At 38.4% G+C, this 22612-nt stretch overlaps 5 protein-coding genes, 1 long non-coding RNA gene and 1 pseudogene across 6 annotated transcripts; 5 read left to right on the top strand and 2 right to left on the bottom strand.

Moving 5' to 3' along the window:
* LOC104751990 (putative methylesterase 19) lies at positions 260 to 1362 on the top strand. The gene is given in 4 exon segments (XM_010474049.2): positions 260 to 629; positions 632 to 750; positions 819 to 956; positions 1057 to 1362. Coding segments are annotated over 4 exon segments (774 nt in total). The 5' UTR covers positions 260 to 388; the 3' UTR covers positions 1333 to 1362.
* On the top strand, positions 1515 to 2790 carry LOC104751991 (methylesterase 4). Its single transcript, XM_010474050.2, has 3 exons — positions 1515 to 1977; positions 2054 to 2191; positions 2267 to 2790. The coding sequence occupies exons 1-3, from the start codon at positions 1603 to 1605 to the stop codon at positions 2546 to 2548; spliced, it is 795 nt and encodes a 264-aa protein (XP_010472352.1). The 5' UTR covers positions 1515 to 1602; the 3' UTR covers positions 2549 to 2790.
* Positions 2213 to 3210, bottom strand: LOC104751992. Its single transcript, XR_002036065.1, has 3 exons — positions 3118 to 3210; positions 2727 to 2844; positions 2213 to 2560 (listed from the first exon to the last, which is right to left on the bottom strand). It is a non-coding gene; the product is annotated as an uncharacterized LOC104751992 (long non-coding RNA).
* LOC104751993 lies at positions 3775 to 4917 on the top strand (annotated as a pseudogene).
* LOC104751989 (GDSL esterase/lipase At2g23540-like) lies at positions 5401 to 7452 on the bottom strand. Its single transcript, XM_010474047.2, has 5 exons — positions 7045 to 7452; positions 6585 to 6715; positions 6235 to 6483; positions 5871 to 6126; positions 5401 to 5776 (listed from the first exon to the last, which is right to left on the bottom strand). The coding sequence occupies exons 1-5, from the start codon at positions 7355 to 7357 to the stop codon at positions 5553 to 5555; spliced, it is 1173 nt and encodes a 390-aa protein (XP_010472349.1). The 5' UTR covers positions 7358 to 7452; the 3' UTR covers positions 5401 to 5552.
* Positions 8972 to 11509, top strand: LOC104751988. Its single transcript, XM_010474046.2, has 5 exons — positions 8972 to 9326; positions 9630 to 9866; positions 9969 to 10052; positions 10137 to 10266; positions 10357 to 11509. The coding sequence occupies exons 1-5, from the start codon at positions 9118 to 9120 to the stop codon at positions 11374 to 11376; spliced, it is 1680 nt and encodes a 559-aa protein (XP_010472348.1). The 5' UTR covers positions 8972 to 9117; the 3' UTR covers positions 11377 to 11509.
* LOC104751987 lies at positions 18392 to 21871 on the top strand. Its single transcript, XM_010474045.2, has one exon. The coding sequence runs from the start codon at positions 18817 to 18819 to the stop codon at positions 21517 to 21519; it is 2703 nt and encodes a 900-aa protein (XP_010472347.1). The 5' UTR covers positions 18392 to 18816; the 3' UTR covers positions 21520 to 21871.

The raw sequence follows: 22612 nt of genomic DNA, 5'->3' as shown, positions 1-22612 counted from the left end.
TATAAATTATCATTTTTGCAGCCTTTGTTATATGTGGTTAAAAGAAATTATTTTGCGGTAAACATAGATCCTATGTTAATCTAACGTGCATGCAACTACAAATAGTTTGTTATAATAGTTTGATAACATCTAGTCATCTACTGTAATAAAAGTCCAAAAAGCAGTCTCAATCTCGTGTTGGTTAGAGTTTTACATCAATATCATTCCAAGATTCACTTGTATATTTTAATTTGTAGTTAGCTCGAAAGATATATAAATATAAATTTCAGCTCTTTGATCACGTAAAGAGTTTGCATGCGACAAGCCACCAGAAGAATGGTGAAACCGTACAGCGGTACAGACTATATATTTAAGAGTTGAAGCAAGATGATGAAACTAAAAGAAGGCAATGGAGAAAAAGCGCTATGTGCTTGTGCATGCGGTCTGCCACGGCGCGTGGAGTTGGTACAAGGTGAAAACACAGCTAGAGGCTGCAGGTCACTGTGTGACCGCAGTGGATCTGGCTGCATCAGGTCGAAACATAACCAGGTTGGAAGAGATTCAGACATTGATGGATTACTCCAAACCGTTGCTTGATTTTATGAGCTCGCTTGGCTCGGATGACGAAAAGGTGATTCTTGTTGCTCATAGCATGGAGGAATACCCGCTGCGCTTGCTGCAGACATCTTTCCTTGTAAGATTGCTGCTATGGTCTTCGTAACAGCTTTCATGCCGGACACAAGAAACCCACCTGCTTATGTTTTCGAAAAGGTATGTTTTGGTTGCACCGTATGGTCGCTTCTGAGTGATATATTCTGATATCCGACTGACATCTGCAGCTGATAAGAAGCACTCCACGAGAGGAATGGTTGGACACCGTGTTTGGGAGGTACGGGAATCCAGATTGTCCTCTAGAGTCTATTCTTTTGGGACCAACGTTCATGGCTAAGAAAGCGTATCAACTGTCTCCGGTAGAAGTAAGACTCCAAAAGCCTATCCAAACCACTCTTTTTTTAACAAATGAGATTGCTAGTAACCTCAGTCATTCTTCTTCTATTCAATATTGTCATTTGTTAGGATCTTGTATTGGCGAAATTGTTGGTAAGGGTAAACCCGTTGGTTACAACCAATCTAGCAGGGACAAGAAGCTTTACTGAGGAAGGGTATGGATCGGTTACACGTACATATATCACATGTGGAGAGGATAATATAGTACCTGAGGAATACCAGCGTTGGATGATCAGCAACTTTCCCGTAAAAGAAGTAATGGAGATCAAAGATGCAGATCATATGGCAATGTTCTCCAAGCCTAAGGAACTATGTGCTCTTCTCTTGGAGGTTGCAAATAAATAACCAACTATAGCTTCCACCACAAACATAAACCATAAATGAGAATAAAAATTCATAAGTGAGAACTATATTAAATTGGGAAGCCGTATGCAAGAATGGTAATGAATAAGAAACGTGTAAGAAAAAACTAGTCAATATGTTGTGTGGTTTAGAAACTCTCTAGATCTCAGACAACGACCAAAATTCTAGTATTAGTCAACATCCAAAGAGTGATTGCGGGAACCTTTAAAATTAATGTGTTCAACCACAAGATGCTAAAAGTAGAAAAAGACAATGGAGAAAAATAACCAGAAGAAACAGTTTGTACTCGTCCATGGGCTGTGCCACGGTGCATGGACTTGGTACAAGGTGAAAACACTGCTGGAGGCTGGAGGTCACTGTGTGACCGCAGTGGATCTGGCCGCATCGGGTATAGACATGACAAGAGTGGAAGAGATTCAAACTCTGAAGGCTTACTGCAAACCATTACTTGAGTTTATGAGCTCTCTTGGTCCGGATGATGAGAAGGTGATTCTTGTTGCGCATAGTATGGGAGGAATACCAGCTGCACTTGCTGCTGACATATTTCCTTGTAAGATTGCTGCTGTTGTCTTCTTGACAGCTTTTATGCCCGACACAAGAAATCCACCTGCTTATGTTTTTGACAAGGTACATAAAAAACGATGATTCAATTGCACGGTGTGATCTCTTCAAATTAATTCTAATATCTGCTTGAAACTAGCAGCTGGTCAGTAGCGATTCAGAAGAGGACTGCTTGGACACCATGTTTGGGACCTATGGGACACCTGATCGCCCTCTAGAATTTGCTCTTTTTGGACCAAAGATCATGGCCAAGAATTTGTATCAACTCTCTCCCGTCCAAGTAAGACTCCTAATTTAAACCCAAATGATTGCTTGCAACTTCAGTCTTTTATTGATTATTGTTGTGGCTGATTAGGATCTTGAATTAGCAAAAATGTTGGTGAGGGTAAACCCGGTCGTTACAGACAATCTGGCAGGGACAAGAAGCTTTAGTGAGGAAGGGTACGGATCCGTTACACGTATATATATCGTCTGCGGAGAGGACTTTGCGATACCCGAGGATTTCCAGCGCTGGATGATCAAGAACTTCCCAGTAAAAGAAGTAATGGAGATCAAAGATGCAGATCATATGGCGATGTTCTCCAAGCCTCAAGAACTCTGTGCTCTTCTTTTGGAGATTGCGGATAAATATGCCTAAATAAAATCTTCACTGCATCACAGCTACAAAACTCAACTTCCACGACAATACTAAGCAAGATGTGAGTGATATGCATGGGTGACTACATTCTATATTTATAAGAAATAAGCAAATAATATTATTGGTAAGAATGGTTGTATCATATAAATAAGAATGTAAGAAGAAGATTACAAACTACCTGAAGATTTCCAGCATTGAATTATCAAAAGATGTATATCATATGCTATAAACTATGAACTTCAGCTTCTATCCAAAATAAAACAAAGATGGTAGTGATCTGGTATATATAGCAGTTGCTGAAAATGCATAGATGAGATGAATAAGCAAGAGCAGAATGTTAGGAGTACGAATAAGAGTTCTTTTGAGGTTTACGAACAACAACAAAAACTAATTGCTCCAAGTCATATTGAAGTCCATATAATCATAGCTACAAGTTTCTACTGAGTAAAAACTATAAGTCAATACAATATTAGTGAACCATTCTCTATATCTTATATAACCAGGTAAACTAATAGTCAAAAGAATAGATGAATAAAGAGGCTAAAAACTAAAAAGGGAAGGAAAATGACCAGGAGCGGTATGTGCTGGTTCGTGGATTATGCAAACAAGTTGAAGCTTCAAGGAGAAAAGGTAGATCTAGAGTAGAAAGGGGATAAGGTGTGCCTGGGGATTTTCAACATAGAAGGATCAAGAACAAGAACATTGAGGAGGTTAAAGAAGTGATGGGAGATCAAATGTCCATGTTATCAAAGCCTCAAGAACTCTATTATCATCTCTTTTGAAGATAGCAAGTAAAAATATTGCCTAAATAAATATGTAAGCAGTTTCTCACCCAAAGATTATGCTCTAAGAAATAATTATATCCAATCCAGAGGTCGACCTACCAACTAACTAACTCCATCAACTAAAGTTTTATACAATCTTTTTTTTTCAAAATCTTATTCCTGCCTATACGATGGCCACTTCTCACCTGTGACGGTCACTGAAACAATCACCACAAACATTAACATGCCAACAAATTTCCTCATGTGGAGTCTTCAGGTTCACCATCAGAAAAATGTATCTGGATTTGATACAATTAAATGTGTTCTAAAGTGGACCTTTCTAAACGTTCAGACTTTATTGCTTACTATAGTTGAAATGAGAAATCTAACAGTCAACGTAGTGTTGATTTAGCATTCTCTGGATCTCAGAGAACGACCAAAAACTAACAGTCAATATACAAAGAGTATATATAAGTGTTGAACCAAGATGCTGAAAGTAAAAAAAAAGGCAATGGAGAAGACGCACCAGAAGCAGTTTGTGCTCGTCCATAGCGTGTGCCATGGCGCATGGACTTGGTACAAGGTGAAAACGCAGCTGGAGAATGCAGGTCACTGTGTGACAGCAGTGGATCTTGCTGCATCGGGTACAAACATGACCAAAGTTGAAGAGATTCAGACTCTGAAGGATTAATGCAAACCATTGCTTGAGTTTCTGAGCTCGCTTGGCTCCGATGACGATAAGGTGATTCTAGTTGCGCATAGCATGGGAGGAATACCGGCTGCACTTGCTGCTGACGTTTTCCCTTGTAAAGTTGCTGCCATTGTCTTCTTGACAGCTTTCATGCCTGACACAAGAAACCCACCAGCTTATGTTTACGAAACGGTATGAAAACAAACACATGATGATTTGGTTTCCTATCTCTCCTGAGTGATTCTGATATTTGACTGAAATATGCAGTTTCTCAGAAGCATTCCACAAGAGGAATGGTTGGACACCACTTGTGGAACCTATGGAGAACCTGATTATCCTCTACAGTATACACTTTTAGGACCAGAATTCATGACCAAGAAAATGTATCAACTCTCTCCAAATCAAGTAAGACTCCAGTTTTTTTGAAGTAACACAAATATGATTGTGCTAGTAGTAAACTCATTCAATCTTTTTGTTGCGGCGAATAAGAATCTTGAATCGGCGAAAATGTTGGTGAGAGCAAACCCGTTAGTAACAAACAATCTAGCAGGGACAAGAAGCTTCAGTGAGGAAGGATACGGATCCGTTACACGTATATACATTGTATGCGGAGAGGATTGTGTGGTGTCAGAAGATTACCAGCGTTGGATGATCATGAACTTTCCACCAAAAGAAGTAATGGAGATCAAATGTGCTGATCATATATGCCAATGTTCTCCACTCCTCAAGAAGTGTGTGCTCTTCTCCTAGAGATTGCTGATAAAATATTGCCTAAATTAACCTAATGAGTTACCAACTACAGCTTCCACCAATAAGAATAAGTCATATGAGAATGCATCTATATGTATAAGAAATAAGCAGAGTGATTTCTAAATATAAGATGAAAATAACAGAATAATGTGGCTTCTCGAACACTTCATTGGATACAGAAGACAGTAGTTATTATTTTCTCATTTAGATTCAAGAAAAGACTAAAACTTTTCATCAAATTCCCTCCACCCATCAAACAACTACAAGCACTGAAGCAATTAAACTGAGAATCTAGGCTAACAAGAGAAAACAAAGTAAACGTACTCAATTCTAAAGCAGGTTCCTTTAAGAATCCCAGGTGAACATCGGGAAATGTGGATGCTCCGATGCTGCGATTGAGAGAATAAGGGGATGCTCTGCGGCAGAAACGACCGCAAATTTGATGCCTTTGCTTCGAAAGAACCAACATTTCTGGGTTTCCGTAACCGGCGAGTTGAGGAAGAAAGGTCATTAACGACGAAAAGAGAGACACTGTTTAGAGAACCGGATCGGACCGGAAACCAATTTGATTTGAATCATGAACCGGTTTATAATTGAACCGGTTTTTTTTGTCGAGAGCTAATTTGCAAAGTTTTATATATCACATCTTGACAAAAACAAAAGCCTCTCACTAAATTATTTTAAACACGACAACACATACATACAAGGAAAGTGATTTTAACTTGGCGTATAACAAACGTAAATGTAAGAAATTGTGTATATAACTCAACAAACAATTTAGTTCAACAAACAATTCAAATCACAAATCTCTAAGTTTGCTGAGATTAACTGGAGATATAACTTTGATATCACCATATAACAATTGCTTCGCGATGATAACGTTTGCTGCTTCGCTCGGATGGTAAGGATCCCAAAACACATATTTATCCCTCTCTTCGCACAAACTCGAAGTCGGTCCGCACGGAATTATACCCGCGTATTGTCCTCCATTACCGCAACAAGCCTTTGTCGCGGATTTGAACCCTGCCATATTTTGTCAATCCAAAATTTTCTTTTAAGTCATATAGTCACAATATATGGATTAATTTTGTAGGAGAACAAAAAAAAAATGTGTTACCGTATTCCTTGTAGTTGGTAATGAGTTCCATTACTAGATCGTAGACATTGGCATGGACAAACATTGAACCGGGAAGTTTCTTGTTTAGTTCATCTAACAAACTCTTTAATTTAACATTGTATTGATTTGCTAGCTTATTAGCCAAATCCACACACTCGTCTTCTTTTAATTGATTGATCGTTTTTTGGTACGGTATGCATCCAATTGGTCCAACGTTACCGATTACAAACTTCCTTGCATCCAATTGATATAGCCTCTGTATTGCAACCATACAATTTGATGTAAGCTTTATAACATATTGATATCAAATAACAAAACCTTTCTAAAAATTTAGGCTGATGAGATCGGTTTTGTTTTTGCTTACGGTTAGTTGGTCGCGTAGATGCTCGAGCATGTCACCGATGAAATCATCAGGAGTTTGAGTGAACCGTGTTCCGACTGAGAGAAGTGGGAATAAATAATTGTTGAGGAAATCGTTTGCTCCTATAGTGATTGAGAATATTGATTTTTTGCTTATATACTCTTTTGCTTTCTCTTTTCCAAGTAGATCATCGAGCTGTTTCCGTGTAGTGTTGAAGAAATCAACTTGTACATCCATACCTAACCTATTCACCTACCAAATATTTACATTTCCATAAAATATTTAGAACTCTAAAACGAATTTAAGATACTATTTCCAAATCCAAAAAACGATTAAAATAGTTCGGTACGTACAAAGATTCTCCCGGTGCCATTCATGATTCCTCCTCCTCCAGATGCATAATTCACACCGGCTAATAGAGCTTTGCCTGTCGCATTCGGTGCTAAGAATGGAATCGCGTAGTTGGCAGACCCAAGTTCTTCCCCTGAATAAACCATTTGAACGTTTTAGAACCGTTTATATCAAAATTTAAACATGTATAGAACAAACAAAGGTTCATGTTGCTAAAACGTTTGTATACTCTATTTATCCAACTTAATTGGATCTCCTATCCGGTTATTTGATTTTAATAGTGTGATTTACAAAAACTGAGAATAAACAAAACGTCAACATAAATGTGTAGGTATGTTAGTTGAACTATCTAAACGAGTAAACCCACATATCATATTCATATACCATAAATGGGTTATAGGATATACATGCATGGATAATATTGAATATATCGATGCAACTTTTTTTCCATTTTCTACGTACCAACGATGTCACCGATGGTCCGGCCATTGGTGAACCGGCCGGTAGGATTTCCTCCGGAGGCTTTGAAATCGATACCATTAGGCTGCATATTGGCCCTAGACAACGTCGATAGATAATTATTATTTCCGGCATCGACTAGAGAATCTCCAAATATGAACGAAGCTCCTAATCCGCCGCCCTTTTTATCATTGTTAACTCCACGACCAGCAGCTTCCACTGAAGCAGTGAGAGTTAAGAAGAAGAAGAAGAAGAAGACGAGGATAGTGAAAGCTTGAGAGACCCTGCCTGATGTAGAAGCTCTTGTCGTAGCCATATTTCTCGGATTTGAGAAGTTTTGGTGTTATTGTTTGAGATTATATAACAAGTATAACAAAGTGTTAGTTTGAGATCGAAGGGAAACTTGTGAGGTTGTGTTTAATTGGTTAAAATGAATTTGGTTTGACCGTTTTGATATAAAGGGGAGGCTTCAAGATTTTTCTAGTGGTGGTTCATCAACGTGGCCTAGTTTTTCCTTACGCTAGTGAGAAAATAATGACGAGAATTTAATTCTTTAGACGCTTGAACTGATCTATGTATTTTGACTCGTAATTAATCTAAGTAGCTCAAATTTGTTGGAACAAGAAATAAAAGTATCAACGCCAAAAATTTTGTTGTTACAATTGACAAACTAACAAAATGGGTGAAAAGGATACATGCATACAAAGTTTTTATAAAGAAATAGACTGTCTCAAACGATGTATGAAACTTCTTTACAAATCTTTTTCTTAAAGTTTTAGTTTGTTTTGTTTTTATTACATATATGTGTGTGGTGGAAAATTGCTTTGAATTCTTTTGTTTAGCGGAAAGAAAATCTCTTAGAAAAACACCTCAACATATGTTTTTTGGAAGATTTGTGTATGGATCAGGTAAATAATTTTTTTTACTACATAAGGAGAAGAATAAATTACGGTTTTAAGAAATTATTTTTGCAGCGTAGTTCATTATTTATGAGTTTTTTGTTCAAAACTAAAAATGAATACTTGAAAAATTATTTTTACCGAAACATACTCACAATTATAAGTTTGGGAGAGCTCGTAGTTTCTACTACATAATTTAGTAAGAAAAACATAACGAAAAGACTAAAATTAGAGTCAGTTTAAGACTAAATTTTTCGGCGTAATTAATTATTGGTGAGTTTTGAAATTCTTATCACCAAAACATCCTAACAATTGTAAGTTTGGAGAGGTCTACTACATAACTTAGTCAGAGAAAAATATAAAGAAAATATTAAATTACAGTCAGTTTAAGACTAAATTTTACGGTGTAGTTAATCAGAGCTAGTTTTATTTTTACTAAAATTGAACATTTGAAATTTTTTTTACCAAAACATACTCAAACTTACAATTATGAGTTTTGGGAGCTCGTAGTTTTTTGACCTTCAATTAACTATAGATCTCATGTTGTAACGACCCCCAACACTCTTTTATATTAATAGCTAAAATTTTATTTTAATATTTTCTGGAAGTTTAGTAAAACACATACAGTAATAGGGGAACCTCCTTGCAAGTGAGTAGGTGTTAATTTGGTTGACAAGGTAAGACTCTCATTATTTTTTTATGGTCTAAATCTTTATTGTTTCTTTTAGAAATCTTGTAGTATTCTCTTCCTAATAGAAAAGTCCACCAAGAAAAAAAAAATCCAAAATTTGCAAATTTGGTATCAAATAGAAAAAAAAAATACCAATTGGGATAATATTTTCTTCTAAATGCTTCACATCTTTCTATATTCCCATTATTTTAACTTAGCTGCATTGCAATTAAAGGAAAAAAAAACACACAAAATATTTAAAAAGATTAAGTCCCATCATTAGGGTGTACTTATCTTATCTCCAACACAATTCCCAAATTCTCTGCACATTTTCAAATATAATATGACCGTTGCTGTGTAACATCAACTCAACCCAAAATAAAAATCTAAACTTTTTTTTATCATTTCTCCACCAGAGCAGAGCAGCAGCCATAAAGAGAGAGACTTTTGAAATCGTTCATCCATCACCAAGAGAACCAGAATCAAACCTTAACCCAGTAAGTAGAGATGGAAGGAACCCAAAAGGTGTCTCTTTACGAACAATGCAGAGAAGATAGGATCAAAGAGAATCTTCAGAGGATGCAAAATCTTGGCATCTTGAATCTCTCTCGCAAACTCAGATCCGAGAACCGACCCGTCAATAGAAGATCTCAAGGTAACCCTAATGCTGCTCAGAGATCGACTCCTCCTCTTCAGCCTTCTCGCAGATCCTCTCGGTAATCTCTCTTCCTTTTCTCTGTTTTGTTTGTTTGTGGGAATTAGGGCTTATGAATCGAAATTAGGGTTTATGAAACAGCTTAAAGCAGAGATTTTTCTGGAGGAATTGGGGATTTTGAGTAGAAATTAGGGTTTTTTGAGTTGAAATTAGGGTTTATGAATCGATTTGTTTCAGTTTAAAGGAGAGATTTTTTCTGGAGGAATTGGGGTTTTTGAGTAGAAATGAAAGTAGGGTTTTTTTTTGAGTTGGAAGAAGGGGAATAGGGTTTCTGATTTGGTTCTTCTTTTGTGATTGTTGTTAGATTGGAGAACACAACTCCAGTTATCTACACTGATGGGATCAATGAGAAGGGTAAAAAAGCAACTAAACGAGGGAGTGTGGTGATTGGTGAAGGGGCAAGACCAGAGATTTACACTGAGGAACATGAGAAGCTTCTTGGGAATACAGAACGAAGCTGGACTTGTTTTGTTGATGGCTATGATAAGGATGGCAAACGGATTTATGATCCGTTTAAGGGTAAGACTTGTCACCAGTGCAGGTAAAGAAACCAAACCCCCATTTGTGGTATTACAAGTTGCAATACTGTGAAACGAGATTTGCTCAATGCTATAGTATGTGTTTGTGTGTGTGTGCGTTACAGGCAGAAAACGATGGGACATCGTACACAGTGCAGTGAATGCAACATGGTTCAAGGACAATTCTGTGGAGATTGTTTGTTCATGAGGTTTGGTTGCTACTTAATATGATTTGCTAGAAGTGGAGTTTACTGTTATTGGTGGTGAATGTATTTTAAATGTTTGATGAACAGGTATGGTGAACATGTGCTGGAAGCTCTGGAGAATGCAAACTGGACCTGCCCTGTTTGTCGCGGGATTTGCAATTGCAGTTTGTGTCGCAATAACAAAGGATGGGTTCCAACGGGCCCGATCTACAGAAGGGTACGTTGTTTTCTTTCGATTTTTCTTTTGTATAATCTTGAATAGTATCAAGAGCTTAAGATTTCTTTCTTTATTGGTATTGTTTTCCAGATAGCTGCACTTGGGTATAAGTCTGTAGCACATTATCTGATTCAAACCAAACGGTCCCAAACTGAAACTGATGACTCAACCCCAAATCAAGCTTCTGCAAAGAGATCACTTTCCTTTAAAGAAAAGATTGCTGATGATGAAGAAGTACCAAAGCTTCAGATTGATGATGATTCCTTGCAGAAAGAGGAAGATGAAAACACTAATGAAAATCAGAACTGTGATCTCCTTGAAGAAGTACAAAAGCTTCCGAAGATCGAAGATCAGAATGGTGATTCCTTGAAGAAAGAGGAGGATGAGAATCCAAATTCAGCTAGAAGGTCACTGAGCTTCAAGCCTTCTGTGGATAATCAGACTCCGTGGGTTGATGTTCAGGTCTTAAGTTGTCTTGAGCCACCAAAGCAAGATCATTCATGTGCCCACACTGGTGTTGATCTTTCAGAAGATCAGGAAACGATAGGACAAAACTCGAGTTTGGAGACGAGACCAGTTAGCTACTTGCTTCCTGTGGATGATGATAAGACTCAATGGGTTGATGTTCAGGTCTTAAGTTGTCGTGAGCCACTAAAGCAGGATAAACAAGAACATTCATGTGCCCACACTGGTGATGATCTTTCAGAAGTTCGGGAAAAGATAGGACAAAACTCGAATATGGAGACGAGACCAGTTAGCTACTTGCTTCCTGTGGATGATCAGACTCCATGGGTTGATGTTCAGGTCCTGAGTTATCTTGAGACGCCAAAGCAGGGTAAAGAAGAACATTCATGTGCCCGCATTGGTGATGCTCTTCCAGAAGTTCAAGAGAGGACAGGACAAGACCCGAATTTGGAGACAAGAGCTAAGGAAAGTCAGACTCATGTGGTCAAAGCTCATAACCAGGTCGTAAGCGATGAGACAGAGACTGGGGTTAACTCAGGGAGGACTCGAGTAACGAGAAGTAAGAGGAAGGCGGCTCTTGAACCTAATCAAAATAGCATTGGTGGAAGACTAAGGCAGCGCCGAAAGATCCAAAGTGAGGTTTAGAATAAGTTCCAGAAGAAACCTTAACATCTTTTGTTAAGCTACATGATGACTCTTTCTGTTTTGTATTTTTGGTATTTTTTTTTGCTTGCAAACATCTTTTGTTTAAACTCTATCTAAGGATATGATTAGGAAACTAAATCTACAAAGATCTTAAATCAAAAGATGACCAACTTATTTCAAAATGAAAATTTTACTCTTATTTTGTTAATTAAAGCTTCAAACTTTTTCTGTCAGCAACAAAAAGAGATATTATGTTATTTGTTAATCATTCATTAGTTTTAATTTTAAAATTAAAGCAAATTTATAAAGAACTTGTCTCTGAACCGATTTTTTCCAAACTTTGCTATTCAAAACGTACTTTCAAATATAGTTGGAAAAAATGTCGTAAAAGGTTTACCCAATAAAGTGATTTCAAATAATTTGTAATTGTCAATTTGTTCCGAATTAGAAGCTAATAATAACACGTATACATTCTTTAAGCTGTTTTTGAATAAATATTCTGCAATCTTTTTTTCATAAATGTGGAGTCTAAAAAGAGCAAGAATCTTCCCACTTCTCAACCTAACATATTTAATACGCATATGTATTTTTGGTCTGCTTACCCAAACACTCCCAACATATTTAATATGAACTCTTTTACTTCTTAAATTTACTATAAAAAATTATCTTCACTAATTCAGTATATCTAGTTATAAGTTATAACTCTAAGTTATAATGTGTCTTTCATTATGGACAGAATAGAGATCTGATGGGAGTAAAACATTCTCCCTTTCGCATTTTTCACCTTGTTTACCACATTATTCCCTGATTCCTTGATCCTCTTGAAATTTATTTTAGGGTTCATCCTAAGTTTACATCTCGGGGAAAATATAATCGGTGGAAATTAGTCTAAAAAGTCTTTTTCATCTTGCCTTTAAAGCGAAGGGGGAGAATTTTCCTTTCACTCTCTCAGATCTAGCTCATCTCACTGAGTCAAAACTATGTCGTCAGCCATGGATAGAGCGTTGATGGAAATGTCCCTCGAAGAAGAAGAAGTACCCTTCACCATGCCAAATCTACCTGAATACTCCTCATGTGAAAGAAATTTGCTAAGTTTGGTAGGACGAACACTCAACCCGGAATGTCAACCGATGGACCAGTTAATACGAAATATGCCTCGCAAATGGCAAAAGCTCGGAAGATGCAGGGGAGTGGCGCTTTCCAAGGAAAAGTTTCAGTTCTTCTTCAATACTGAGCATGATTTGAATGAAGTGCTAGAGAAAGGTCTTCACACTTTCAATGATTGGACCATAGTGGTGGATAGATGGTTTGAAAACCCACCGGATAACTATCTTCAATTCACTCCAATCTGGATTCAAATGTGGAATCTGCCAATAAACTTCTACACGAAAAAGCTCTTACAGCCTTAGGTGAACAAATTGGCCAAGTTCTGGAAATTGCCTTTGATGCGGAAAAGCCACAACTACAAGATTTTGTGAGAGCAAAGATCTTGTTTGACGTCCCAAGACCTCTTAGGCGATCAAAGTTAGTTAATCTCCCAAAAGGGGACTCAGCGACTGTTTGCTTTGAGTACGAGAGGGTGCAGAGAAGATGTTACGAATGTCAAAGAATGACTCACGAAAACACAAGATGCCTGATCCTGATAAAGAAAAAGCTGAAATTGGCGGATGCAAGGAAAGCTGGGATTCCAATAGCAAAACCAATAAAAGAACCGATTCTGAAGGAATCTGATCCCCTGTTTGGAGTGCTTCAAGAAAGTCAAGTTGGGGTGGATCCAAATACAGGCAGACCGAAAATCTCCCCAGTAGTTTTGGAAGGAATGAGACAATACCTCAGAGTTGGCAACGAAGAAGAAAAACTACTTAGAGAAGATAAGGTGAAGCAATCGGTTGGAGAAGTTGAGAAGGACCCTCTAGCACAAAAGTCTATCCTTAGGCTAGAGCCGCTACCAATCTTCCATCAAGAGGTTAATAAAGAAAAATGTGTAGTTTTTGATTTTGGGAGTGCTTCGACATCTGAGAAAAATCGAAGTGTCTTTGATGGAAGGTTAAAGACAGCAAATACTGATCTCTCCTTAGGTCATGATAGCTTGTGGATTATGGAAGCAGACCCGTCCTTTATCAATGATGATTCCAAAGGGTTTGTAGCCTTATCTCAGCCTTTTCAGATTAACTCCACTGGTATTAATCCTAACCCTTTTGCAGTAAGGTCAGCGGGTGCTACTTCGACAAAACCAAAAGCCAAAAAGAGGAACAGACCAGCGAAGAGTACTAGAAAGCTAAAAATATTGAAGCCAAGTAAAGAGTTAGTCTTATGGGGCAAATCAGAAGGGGTGCAAATTGGAGCGAAAGAAAAGAGGAAAGCAGATGACGAGGGTACAAGCACTGCAAAACAGACAAAGCTTATCCCCCAAGAGGTGATCCCAAAGGGGGGATTGCCTAATGCCCAATGAGCATCATCAGTTGGAATTGTCAAGGACTGGGACGGTCTCTGGAGTTGACAATTCCTCGTCTCATGAAAATGCGTAAAAAACATTTTCCTCAGATGTTGTTCTTGATGGAAACGATGCACAAAAGGGATGTTCTAGTGGACTTGCAAGAATGGCTAGGATATAATCGTGTATATACAGTTGAACTGGTTGGTAAATGTGGTGGTTTAGCGCTTTTCTGGAAAAGTAGTGTTAAAGTTGATTTCAAGTTTGTAGATAAAAATTTGTTAGACGCTCAAGTATAGTTTGGAGCTTACAATTTTTTTGTATCTTGTGTTTATGGAGACCCTGATAGAAGTAAACGTGGGTCGGTATGGGAAAGAATCTCCAGAATAGGGGTTGGTCAAAGAGACAGATGGTGCATGTTTGGTGATTTCAATGATCTGTTTCACAATGGAGAAAAAAATGGAGGACCAAGAAGAAGTGATTCAGAATTCATCGGCTTTAATGATATGATTCGAGCTTGTGGCATGATTGAACTCCCGGGACAAGGGAATAACTTTACTTGGGCTGGAAGAAGAGGTGACCATTGGATTCAATGCAAACTGGATAGAGCTTTTGGGAATAATGATTGGTTTAAACACTTCCCAGTGTCAAACCAAGCCTTTTTTGACCTTAGAGGCTCAGACCACAGACCAGTCCTAATAAAGCTAATGACGTCCCAAGATTCATACAGAGGTCAATTCAGGTTCGATAAAAGATTCCTACACAAAGAAGGAGTAAAGTCGGCTATCTTATTAGCTTGGAGTAGTGGAAGAGCATGTACCAATGTATCAGTGCAGATAGATTGCGTGCTTGTAGAAAATCACTCAGTTCATGGAAGAGGAAAAATTTCAAAAACTCTCACGATAAGATTCAACAACTGGAAGTGGCCTTGGAACAAGAGCAATCAAGAGTATGGCCAGTTAAGCAAAGGGTTTTTAACCTTAAGAAGGACTTAGCCAGGGCGTACAGAGAAGAAGAATCTTACTGGAAACAGAAAAGCAGGTAGAAATGGTTAAGAAGTGGAAATAGAAATTCCAAATACTTTCATGCTTCGGTGAAAATTAATAGGCAAAGGAAGAGAATTGCAAAGCTGAAAGACATAAACGTTAATTTTCAGGAATCAAAAGCAGCGAAGGGTGAAGTTGCAACATCCTACTTTCAAAATGTTTTCACTTCCTCTAATCCGGCAAGTTTTCAAAACTGGTTCAGTGACCTATCTCCTAAAGTCTCTGAAGAAATGAACACTAGGTTGTTTGTAGCAGTTATAGACCAGGAAATAAATGAGGCAGTTTTTTCAATAAAGCCAGCCAGCGCCCCAGGTCCTGATGGGATGTCAGCCCTTTTCTTCCAGAAGTATTGGTCCACTGTTGGAGCACAAGTAACTATAGAAGTGAGACTGTTCTTTAGTGAAAGGTTAATGCCAACTGATTGGAATTACACTCATCTCTGCTTAATACCAAAGACCTTACACCCTACAAAGATGGCGAATCTAAGACCTATAAGCTTATGCTCGGTTCTTTATAAAATAATCTCCAAGGTAATGGTCAAGAGATTGCAGCCAATGTTGCCTGATATAGTATCAGATACACAATCGGCCTTTGTATCTGAAAGACTAATCACAGGTAACATCTTAGTGGCTCACGAACTGGTGCATTGCCTAAAGGTCCATCCAAAAGTATCAGAGGAATTTATGGCAGTAAAGTCTGATATGTCAAAGGCTTTTGAGAGAATTGAGTGGAGTTACTTGAGATCGTTGTTGTTAGCGTTGGGGTTTCACAAGACTTGGGTTAATTGGATCATGATATGTGTTTCTTCGGTAACCTACTCGGTCTTAATTAATGATGCTCCGTATGGAATGATCTCACCGTAGAGAGGATTGAGGCAAGGAGATCCACTGTCCCCCTTTCTCTTTATCCTATGCATTGAAGGTCTTTCGCATCTGCTTAATAAAGCCCAATCACAAGGAATTTTAAAAGGAATTCAATTATCAGTTGAAGGACCTATGATTCACCACTTTATTTTTGCATATGACAGTCTTTTCATCTGTAAAGCTTCGAGGGAACAAAGCATTGTCCTTCAAAACATACTGGGGATTTATGGAGCAGCGACAGGCCAGACCATCAACCTAAACAAATCCTCCATTACCTTTAGTTCAAAAGTTCCAGACAACATCAAAACCAATATACAAGCTTGTCTGGGTATTGATACAGTGGGAGGAGCCGACAAGTATCTTGGTCTTCCAGAATGCTTTAGTGGCTTAAAGATTGAAATGCTGGACTACTTGAAAGATGGACTAAAGTCGAAACTATCAAGTTGGCACTCTAGAAGCTTATCACAGGGAGGAAAGGAAGTTCTCCTGAAATCGGTAGCACTAGCTATGCCAGTCTTTGCCATGTCATGTTTCAAATTACCAAAAACCACCTGCGAAAATTTGGAAAGCGCAATGGCATCCTTCTGGTGGAATTCCAATGAACACTCAAGCAAAATACATTGGAAAAGTTGGGATAAGCTCTGTCTATCTAAAGACCTGGGAGGTCTAGGGTTTCGTGATATCCAGACATTCAACCAAGCATTATTAGCGAAACAAGCTTGGAGGCTCCTAAAATTCCCAGATTGTCTAATGTCAAGACTCATGAAAAGCAGATACTACGAAGATGATGATTTCTTGGAGGCAAAGCTGGGTAAGAGACATTCCTTCGCCTGGAGAAGTATTTTGTTTGGTCGAGAACTTCTCTTAAAAGGTTTGACAAAAAATGTTGGCAATGGTAACTCCATTAACGTCTGGATTGATCCATGGATAAATGACAACGGTTTTAGAGCACCTTGGAGGAGAAACCAGATCTTCGACGTTGGTCTAAAGGATACTGCTTATAAAACCAGTCTGCTCACAAGAAGATTTTCATACTTGGCAATATAACAAAAGTGGAGATTTCTCAGTGAAGTCAGCGTATTGGCTTGCAGACAAAGAAGACAATATGGAGTTGGTAAATGAGATCAATATGCAGCCTTCCACTCTAGAGCTTAAAATTCAGAGGAATGAAGGTAGATGAGCAATGTCAGATTTGCGGAGGTTTAGGAGAATCAACGAACCATACTCTCTTCTTATGTACGCTGGCGAGACAGATTTGGGGCCTATCAGATTACCCATCCCCTGAACAAGGGTTTCCAAACAGTTCTGTCTTCTCAAATTTCTATCACCTCCTGGAGAAAAGGAATAATAGAAATTGGCCTGCAAGCATCAAAAAGAGCTTCCCTTGCATTTTGTGGAGAATTTGGAAAAACAGGAATGCTTTTATATTTGAGGGGAAGGTTTTCTCTCTACTGGAATCGATAGAGAAAATCAAAGAAGACGTTTTAGAATGGTTTGAGGCACAAACTTTGGAGCAAGAAGAAGAAGGAGTAATCATTGCAGGGCAACCTGAAAACAACCATGGAGCGGCAAACGTAGGCAGTGGTTGGGAAAAACCACCCATTAATTGGTTAAAATGCAATGTGGGATCTTCTTGGTCAAAAAGAAATCAAACTGCAGGAGGATCCTGGGTTTTAAGAGATTCAAAGGGAGAGGTTCTGTTGCACAGTAGAAGAGCATTCGCAAACATAGCAAATAAGGAGGATGCACCACTGAGAGTTTTACTCTGGGCTATGGAAAGCATGGGGAGTCATCAAGTGGATAAAGTGATATTTGCAGTCCAATCTAAAGTCTTGGTTGGTGCAGTGAACAGGCCAAACGCCTGGCCCTCTTTTAAAGCTCAATCGGAGGCTCTTCACAGCTTTTTGAGGCACTTCAAGGATTGGAAGTTAGTTTTGGAAGTAACAGCATCAAACAGAGGAGCAAACCTTATAGCCCAAAGTGTTACGGTGGATATGAGATATCAATCTTAAGTGGCCAGGGTTATAGCCAGTTTGGCTTCGTGGTGTTTTCATGGAAGAAAGAGGTTTGTCCTCTATTTGATTGCTTGTTTCTTGGGTTGATGAAAGTTCTCAAGGTTAAAGGAACTTTTGGTTGGTTTTTTGGCATACAAGACTTCCATATTTTATATAGAACTCATCTTGTCGAAATGGGAAAACTAGGTTAGGCTAACTTGTTAATTAGTTAAATTATAGTGGTTAGTCTATTTGTAACTCGGTTGGTTCTATCTTTGGATTAATATAAATTCAGACAAAAAAAAAAAATCTAAGTTACCAAAAAAGAAATTATAAATATATTTGTTTCGAGATTCTTTTTTCACAAAAAATTGCTTCATATTACTGCCCGAGTTGACTAATTCATGCTTCTTTTTCAGGACAGAAAATAAGAAAAAAAAATTCTGTTTTGTTTTACTCTAATTAAATAATAAACAAATTTTTTATATAAAATTATATAAAAATTTACTGTCTATTTCACAATGCATAAAATGAGCTTAACGTATCTTTCATACTCATATGAAGAAAAAAAATCAAATGATTACAGAAAAGAATTGAAATTATTAAAGCTTATCAAAAACCCTATAACGACGCCACCACTACTGTTTTGCTTCTGTGAAAAAAAAGAAAAAAGAAAAGTCAATGCCTTTTTTGACCGAACCTGTAAAGAGAAAGAGAGAGAGAGAAACGCACTGAGTAGAGAGAGAGAGTGTAGTAAATGAAACGAGAGATTGGTGGTGAAAGGAGTCAGCTTTGCATTTATTATCATCTTCTCTAATCTTCCAAACAATCCAAAAAAAAAAAAACAGAGCAAATAAGCTTCTTCTTCCTCTTCGTTTCACAAGAGTTCTGGGATCTGTTTTCTCTTAAGGGTTCTCTCTCTTAGGATTGTTTGTTTGAAAATTCTTCCGTAAAACTCGTTTAATTTTTGTGGGTTTTGTGAAAGTTTCCGTTTTTAGAGGCTTCTCTTTGATCTGTTTTCAAGATCTTCACCTTTTTAGGGTTTTTGTTCTTATGGGCTAAAAAAAAAAAAAAAAGAAAGGTTTTTTTTGAAATTGAGATTAATGCATTTTCCTCTGTGGAAGCAAATTCATCACTGTGCTGCTCTGATCTTGGATAAGAGTAAGAGCAGGAGAAGAGATGGAGATGGGTCTGATTCACCAATCGATGTTAAAAGAAAAGCTTCAGTGCTTCGGAAATTGTATGAAGATAAGCTTAGAGATGCTCTTGAGGAAGCGTCTGAGAATGGTTCACTCTTTAAATCTCAAGAAGTTGAGAAAGATGATAATCAAGATGAGAGCTTGGGTCGTTCTAGATCCTTGGCTAGGTTACACGCTCAACGCGAGTTCTTACGGGCAACTGCTTTAGCCGCTGAACGCACTTTTGAGTCTGAAGATGATATACCTGAGATTCTTGAAGCTTTTAACAAGTTTCTTACAATGTATCCAAAGTATGAGACTTCTGAGAAAGTTGATCAGCTGAGATCTGATGAGTATGCTCACTTGTTAGATTCCAAGGTATGTCTTGATTACTGTGGATTTGGGCTTTTTTCATATGTTCAGACTTTGCATTATTGGGATTCTTGTACGTTTAGTTTATCTGAGATTACTGCCAATTTGAGTAACCATGCGCTTTATGGTGGAGCTGAGAGTGGCACTGTGGAACATGATCTCAAGACTAGGATAATGGATTATCTGAATATCCCTGAGAGTGAGTATGGTCTTGTTTTCACTGGAAGTAGAGGCTCTGCGTTTAGGTTGCTTGCGGAATCTTATCCTTTCCATACGAATAAGCGGCTTTTGACCATGTTTGATCACGAGAGTCAGTCTGTGAATTGGATGGCTCAGACTGCAAGAGAGAAAGGTGCAAAAGCTTATAACGCTTGGTTTAAATGGCCAACTTTGAAGCTGTGTTCCACGGATTTGAAGAAGCGTTTGTCTCATAAGAAGAGGAAGAAAAAGGATTCTGGGGTTGGGTTGTTTGTGTTTCCTGCTCAGTCTAGGGTTACAGGGTCAAAGTACTCTTACCAGTGGATGGCTCTTGCTCAGCAGAACAACTGGCATGTGTTGCTTGATGCTGGTTCTTTAGGTCCCAAAGATATGGATTCGCTTGGTTTATCATTGTTTCGACCAGAGTTTATCATCACCTCGTTCTACAAGGTATTTGGGCATGATCCTACAGGTTTTGGTTGCCTGTTGATTAAGAAGTCAGTGATGGGCAATCTTCAGAGCCAGTCTGGTAAAACAGGATCAGGAATAGTAAAGATCACACCTCAATATCCGTTATATCTCAGTGATTCGATAGATGGTCTGGACGGATTGGTTGGTCTTGAAGATCATGACGTTGGTACATATGGCGGCGATAAACCAGCAACCGCAGAAGCTGCTCGTAGAGGTGCTCAGATGCCGGTATTCTCTGGTGCATACACTTCAGCTCAAGTGAGGGATGTGTTTGAGACAGAGCTCTTAGAAGATAATACCTCTGATAGAGATGGGACTAGTAGTACCATATTTGAAGAAAATGAAAGTGTTTCGGTTGGAGAGTTGATGAAAAGCCCTGCTTTCAGTGAAGATGAGTCGTCTGATAATTCGTTTTGGATTGATTTAGGTCAAAGTCCGCTTGGGTCTGACCGTGCAGGTCACTTGAACCACCATAAAATCGCCTCTCCGTTGCCACCGTTTTGGTTTACTAGCAAACGGCAATCACCAAAACCGGTAGCAAAGAGTTACAGTAGTCCTATGTATGATGGTAAAGATGTACTCTCGTTTGATGCTGCAGTTATGTCAGTTACTCAGGAGACAAACTCAACTCCATCACGGAATCTGAGGAACTCTAATAGTAATCTCCAAATGCAAGAGATACAGGAAGAAAACTGCGGTAACATTGTCTATCGCGCAGGATCTGGTTTTGGATCAAATGGCTCAAGCTCCAAGATTTCTTCAGAGATGAAAGATAACGCAATAAGACGAGAAACAGAAGGTGAGTTTAGGTTATTGGGGAGAAGGGGTACTGGTGGGAGGCTTTTGGGTGTGGAAGATGAACAACCGAGTAGAGGAACACGGGTTTCATTTAACATGGACCGTATCAGTCATAGTCTGGACCAAGGTGAAGCTTCTTTGGCCAGTGTGTATGACGAAAGTGATGGTGAAAACCAAAATGAGGATGATTGGGACAGAAGAGAGCCAGAGATTGTTTGCAGCCATATTGATCATGTGAATATGTTAGGTCTTAATAAAACGACAACTAGGCTCAGATTTCTGATTAACTGGCTTGTGATCTCTTTGCTACAGCTGAAAGTGCCTGAATCAGGCAGTGACGGTAGCAGCAGATACATGAACCTTGTGCAGATTTATGGCCCAAAGATAAAGTACGAAAGAGGAGCAGCGGTTGCTTTCAATGTGAAAGACAAAAGCAAAGGGTTTGTAAGTCCAGAAGTTGTTCTGAAACTGGCTGAGAGAGAAGGTGTATCTCTTGGTATTGGTATCTTGAGTCACATACGCATAATGGATCTTCCGAGAAACCACCGTGGGGGCGCTAGGATCAAGGAAGATAGCTCTTTGCATCTTCAGAGAGAAGCTGGTAAGCGCGGTGGAAAAAATGGGTTTGTGCGATTTGAGGTTGTCACAGCTTCTCTTAGCTTTTTGACAAACTTTGAGGATGTTTATAAGCTGTGGGCTTTTGTTGCCAAGTTCTTAAACCCTGGTTTTAGCAGAGAAGGATCACTCCCGACTGTAATTGAAGAAGAAGCAGAAGATTCAGAGACGTGATTGGTTCTTCGAAAAACTTTTTGAACACGACTCAAAAGGGCTTGAACCAGCTGCATAAAGAATTCGCCTTTTTTTTGATAACGGCTGAGCCACTAACATATCCTAGAGCTCGGCCGCGCTTCTGGAAATGGAAGGAGGGTAAAAAGTAAAACTGTGAATTAGGATATTGCTATATATAGTTTTTCCGTTTTGCTCTGTTTCAGTTTTTAGGAATATGAGATAGGAGGACAATTCTTGTAAACTGGGAAAGCAGAACATGGTTTGGCCAACGAGTCCACTTTTGGAGAAGGGAACACAGTTAAGCATTTGCTCTCACACTAAACCTCGTTAAGTACTCATACATATTCGTGAATTGAATTTGTTTAAAACAATTAAGGAAAAATTACTCTTAACTGGATTTAACACTCTTTTGGTCTCTCTAACCTACTTCGTAACATCACTACTAACTTGACAAGATGATTTTGTTCTCCCTGTTTCTGACTTACTTTGCATTTTATCTAATGAAGTTTCTGGAGCCTGCAAAAGCATCTTTGCTTAAACTAGAATCTCCAGTGACCATAATCTTGAATAACAAACCTATCCAGATTTGCAAGCTTGAGGTCATTTTGGTATACTCCTCTAGATCAACCTCAGTGTTCTAGCTTGTTTCCATTTCATATATGCAAATACCTTTGACTTTGTATTCTGTTTTCTGGTCTCTCCTTTGTCATATCTAAATCATTATATAGCATTCAGAAGTTTCCCAATCTTTTTCTTTCCTCGAACCAATTCTTTTTTTTTATATGACTTTTTTGGTTTTTGTCAAAGTGCATCACAATAATAAAACTAGAGTGGTACTGTAGCATCACTGAAACTTCTACTCAAAAACTCTCTAAAGTAATGTCCATGCAAATAAAGTCTGACTGCTTCAAACTTCAAAAGAAAATAACCCAATTCCAGCCTCTTGTTTAGAAACTTCAAACTTCAAAATCCTACTCCAGCTTCTTCCTTCAAATCACTCATAGCTACAAATTATTCTCATTTATTTGTTGAAGTAATGGCAAAACTCGCTAGCCTTCTTCTTCTTCTTCTTTCTCCCTTTCTCTATCTCTGC

This window comes from Camelina sativa, chromosome 16, assembly GCF_000633955.1.
Source record: "Camelina sativa cultivar DH55 chromosome 16, Cs, whole genome shotgun sequence".
Taxonomy (NCBI): Eukaryota; Viridiplantae; Streptophyta; class Magnoliopsida; order Brassicales; family Brassicaceae; genus Camelina; species Camelina sativa.
The sequence above is the reverse complement of the archived record's forward strand: the minus strand, read 5'-3'. Positions and strand labels throughout refer to the sequence as shown.